The sequence below is a fragment of the Micropterus salmoides genome, unplaced genomic scaffold, assembly GCF_014851395.1.
Source record: "Micropterus salmoides isolate LMB-PRFRI ecotype aquatic unplaced genomic scaffold, ASM1485139v1 Ms_hic_scaffold_6, whole genome shotgun sequence".
Lineage (NCBI taxonomy): Eukaryota > Metazoa > Chordata > Actinopteri > Centrarchiformes > Centrarchidae > Micropterus > Micropterus salmoides.
In genome coordinates this window covers 2,099,275-2,104,037 of record NW_024044348.1, presented here as the reverse complement: position 1 = coordinate 2,104,037, position 4,763 = coordinate 2,099,275, and the positions used below count along the sequence as shown (strand labels likewise).

General features: G+C 41.3%; 1 protein-coding gene across 1 annotated transcript in view; it reads left to right on the top strand.

The window, feature by feature from the left end:
- LOC119890249 (transcription initiation factor IIA subunit 2) overlaps positions 1 to 4,066 on the top strand; it is a 4,413-nt gene extending 347 nt beyond the window's left edge. Inside the window, exons 2-4 of the mRNA XM_038701422.1 lie at positions 1,315 to 1,419; positions 2,008 to 2,165; positions 3,780 to 4,066. Of these exons, the coding sequence (XP_038557350.1) occupies positions 1,315 to 1,419; positions 2,008 to 2,165; position 3,780 (264 nt within the window). The 3' untranslated portion in view covers positions 3,781 to 4,066. The remainder of the gene's footprint in view (positions 1 to 1,314; positions 1,420 to 2,007; positions 2,166 to 3,779) is intronic.
- Positions 4,067 to 4,763: the final 697 nt, after the last annotated feature.

Genomic DNA, 4,763 nt, shown 5'->3' with positions numbered 1-4,763 from the left:
TTTATTCTGTCGTGTTTAAATATTGTAATGTATTATCTACTGGAGGTAGTTAGCTTTAAGATAGCAGCATGTAGGCAAACTGTTGTTGTAGTTTGTAAGTTAAGCTAAAATGTTCTTTGTTATTGATAAATTAGCCACTGAGTTTAACAGCAGCTTCATTCTGCAGCTTTTTCTTTAGCGTCCTCCTGATTAGTTCTTTATTATTAGACCGTTTAACATCTGCTCTGGTGCATCCTGCACCGTGGAAACACGAACCGGTCTGAGAGCTGGATCAAGGTCTGGAGAGGTCCAGGTTTAGGGCTTCATGTTTAACTTTGTTCATTCTGATTGATGAGTATTGTCTGCACAGGGAAATCTGTCAGACAGAATGATAACAATCAACAAAAGCTGTCACAACTACAGCTGCAACGATTAGTTGATAAATCGATTAGTTGTCAACTATTAAATTAACTATATTGATAATCGATTAATCACTTAGAAACCATTTTTTTAGGAACAAACGTCTAAATTCTCTGATTCCAGCTTCTCAAATGTGAATATTTTTATTATTTTTTTGATCCTCTGTGACAGTAAATTAAATGTCTTCTGGTTGTGGACAAAACAAGATGTTGTAGGACGTCATCTTGAGCTTTGGGAAAGATTAATGAACATTTTTCTGGATTATCTGAACCGAACAACCAATCGATTCATCTAGAAAATAATCGACAAATTAAGTCATATTGTAAATAAGTGTTAGCCTAGCTTAGCATAATGACTGATAGCCTAGCTTAGCATAATGACTGGAGTCCATTTGTTTAACCTGCACACAAACGGACGACCAGAAGCAAAGCCAGATGATACTTCCACGCCGCAGCCGGCGCTGTGGGCCACGTGAGCAGTTATACTTGTTTGGTGGTGTCTGCGTCGCTCTGCAATTTCACCGCCAAAGCGCTAGTTGCTCTGTATTCTTCTGTATTTCTTCTTCTTTGTTGGTGTAGGCTGCGTTTGACGTCATGCAGCGCTGACTGAAAGTGATGCATGCTCGACTTACCATGCTGATTAGAAATGTGGTCAGACTTTAGCCGGCGCTGCAAAACGTCTCCATGTCACATGACATTAAAACCGCGCAGAAGCAAGGTGGCCGCAGTTTTTGGAGTCCTGCGACCGGCTGCTCCAAGTGGATCTTTGCGGTATTTGTCTTTGCAAACACCGCGAGATCAGACGTTGTTCGACGCCGCACACCGTCACCGTACAGGAAGTAGTTCCTAGGCGGTGACACTGCTTGTGACCCGGGAGGTTTGTGCTGTCAGACTAAATTCAGTGTTGTGTGTTCAGACTCAGCAGATCACGCCTCAGCTGGCTCTCCAGGTCCTCCTTCAGTTTGACAAAGCCATCAACACGGCGCTCGCCAACAGAGTCCGTAACAGAGTCAACTTCAGGGTGAGTCCCCTTCCTGTGACCTCTGACCTCAGAACGAACCAGTGCCGTGTCTTCAGAGTTTTAAAGGGGTCAGGCCTTAAATTAATATTAATCAATAGTTTAATTTTTGTGGTGGAGAAAAGGATTCAGATCCTTTACTTCAGTAAAAGTACTAATACCACACTGTGGAAATACTCCACTACAAGTAAAAGCACTGCATTCAGAATCTTACTTAAGTAAAAGTATGTAAGTATCAGCAACATGTACTTAAAGTTTTAAAGTAAAAGTACTCATGCTGAAACACTGTCAGTGTTTCACTATAACAAATGTACTCAAGTAAAAGTAAAAAGCGAAACTTCTGCGAAACTACTTCACCATCACTGTAAAATGCTCTGCTACAAGTAAAAGTACTGCATTTCAACTTCACTTAAGTAAAAGTGTGTAGGTTTTATCAACAAAATGTACTTAAGCAAGTAAAAGTACTCATGCTGCAGTAAAGTATAATCAGCAACATGTACTTGGTGGACCAGAAGTTGCTCAAATTGAAATACTCAAGTAAAGTAAAAGTACGTTGAAAGTGAACGTTCTGTTGGACTCTCTGTTCTCCAGGGTTCCCTGAACACCTACCGGTTCTGTGACAACGTGTGGACGTTCGTCCTCAACGACGTGGAGTTCAGGGAGGTGACCGACCTGGTGAAGGTCGACAAGGTCAAAATCGTCGCCTGTGACGGGAAGAGCGAGTCCACCCAGAACAAAACCGATAAATGGTGAGCTTCTAATGACCCTGTTTCATCCTGTAGCTCCCCCTGCTGGTGACCCCGGCCCCCCTTTCTTATTGATTACTCTAAGGCTCTCCGTGACCTGGGTTATATTGGATAACTCCTTATGAGCTTCTGTGTACTTTGAAACCTTTGTGCAGGGGGCTCCTGTCTCTCCATGAGTCCAGCCTAAGAACTAAAGGGGGACAGAGCTTTTGCTGTCAGGACCTCCGAGGCTCTCGGTGTCTTCGTGAAAGTCTATTTTTGGAAGTAGGGCTGCAACTAACGATTATTTTCATTAGAGATGAATCTGTCCGTCAGTTTCACGATTGATCGGTTAGTTGTTTGGTCTGTCAGAAAATGGTTTTAAAAAATATCGATCAGTGTTTCCCAAAAACCCGAGATGTCGTCCTTAAATGTCCTGTTTTGACCACAACCCAAATATGTTCAGTTTACTGTCACACAGGAGCAAAGACAGCAGGAAATATTCGTTTTTGAGAAGCTGGAATCAGAATTTGACATTTTGAACGATTGATCAATAATCAAGAAGTTGGCGATTTATTTAATTGTTGAAAACTGATGGACTGATTGTTGCAGCTCTAATCGGAAAGCATTTCCTGATCTTATCTGAGCCGCCTGTTTATTTGACTGTTCTTACTTTCGTCTTTTCTTCTCTGTAGTTTAAAGTTATATTTCACTGTGATTTCTGTTTTTCATCTTACTTTGCTGTCGTGTTTTATCATCCACTGTGTTATTTCATGTCATCTCTCAGGGCCAGGCGATAAAACACTTCACACCATTCGATAGCGATAATTATCACGATAAATGTCAAATCATCATTTCTTTCCAGTTTAAAGGCTGATTTTTGCTCCTGAGTGAAAGTTAATTGTGGGGTTAAACTTTTCTTTCTGGTCAGAACGAACACTTGATGCCAAACAAGTGGATCACTTCACAAATCTGAGGCAGAACATTCAGAACTATTAACATAAAATCTTATTTCCATCCTGTACAGACGCCTTATTTTGAAAACCGGACGTTGTCACATGTGTTTCCTCGTCGCGTTAAATCCATCCAGTCCGACCCGGTTTGATAAATAATGCAGTATGTGGTTCTCGTCTTCACAACCTCTCTTCATACTAAAGAGACAAACTGACAGGATAAAGTCTCTAACCTGCCTGTCAGCTCGCTCTGGGCCGCTTCACTTACCGTAAAGGCTTGAGTACGTGTGCACTCAAAATGTAGGTGCTGCTAGCTTAATCTCCTTCTCACAGACAGGAGACAGAAACACTCAAAGCGGCTCTTTTCTAAGAAGTCAGCCACAGATGGAGCGGATGTGCTGGGAGACAGTTCAGCAGAACAGCGTCTGCAAACGGCTCGGACACTTTAAAATGCTTCCTCACTGCCTACATAAGTTGTTCGGTAATATTAAATCAGTCTTTTGACTCGTTAGGCCGAACACCAAAAGTGCTCTGTTGCTATTAATTTCGCTGACCGAACATTCGGTGCATCGCTAATTTTTATTATTATAATGTTCCACATCAGTGATCAGGCCTGAAGGAGCTTGTTTTGTTGTTGTTGTTGTTCTCTGTGTTTAACTTTATTATTTGTGCTTCCTCTCTGCAGACTCCGGCCCGGCGCTGCAGAGTGACGACTCTCTCCTCCTGTGTGTCAGGCGGAGGCTCAGATGGACCTGGACTGTACATATAATTTATTACAGCAGAGTCACAGCCGAGGTGTGTGTGCGTGTGTGTGTGTGTGTGTGTGTGCGTGTGTGTGTTTGTGTGTGTGTTCCTGTACCTGCAGCAGTTTTTGTTTTTTTATTATTATCATCAGTTTACAGGAGGCTTGTGTTCAGTTTGCTGTTATTATTGAGCTGGATCACCTTTAATAAAAACTTTATTTAAAACAGAGAGCGGCTCTGTGCTTTGTGACACAGGAAATGTTTGACTAAAATAAAAAGATGCTCCAGCTTCTTCAAAGTCAGGATTTCATTTATCCTATCAGCTTTTTTGGGGGGGCGTTTGTCTATTTTTCTTTCAAACAATATTAAAATGAAAATAAGTGTGTTACGACTTACAAATGGAAAAATATCTATAAATTGTTAAACAATGTGCAAAATGTCTGAAAAGGAACAGGATGAAGCAGAAGCTTGTTATTTTTCAACTCTAAATAGTTCCCGTGTGTGTGTGTGTGTGTGTATACAGCGGGGAGAACAAGTATTTGATACACTGCTGATTTTGCAGGTTTTCCTACTTACAGAGCATGTAGAGGTCTGTAATTTTTATCATAGGTTCACTTCAACTGTGAGGGATGGAATCTAAAACAAAAATCCAGAAAATCACATTGTAGGAACTCCTGTTCTCCACTCATTACCTGTATTAACTGCACCTGTTTGAACTCGTTACCTGTATAAAAGACACCTGTCCACACACTCAGTCAAACAGACTCCAACTTCTCCTTTGTAAGTAGGAAAACCTGCAAAATCAGCAGTGTATCAAATACTTGTTCTCCCCAGTGTAGATAGATCTACAGTGGGGAGAACGTGTGTTTACATACAGTCCCCTCCAAAAGTATTGGAACGGTAACTTTGTTTTTGTTGTTCACTGA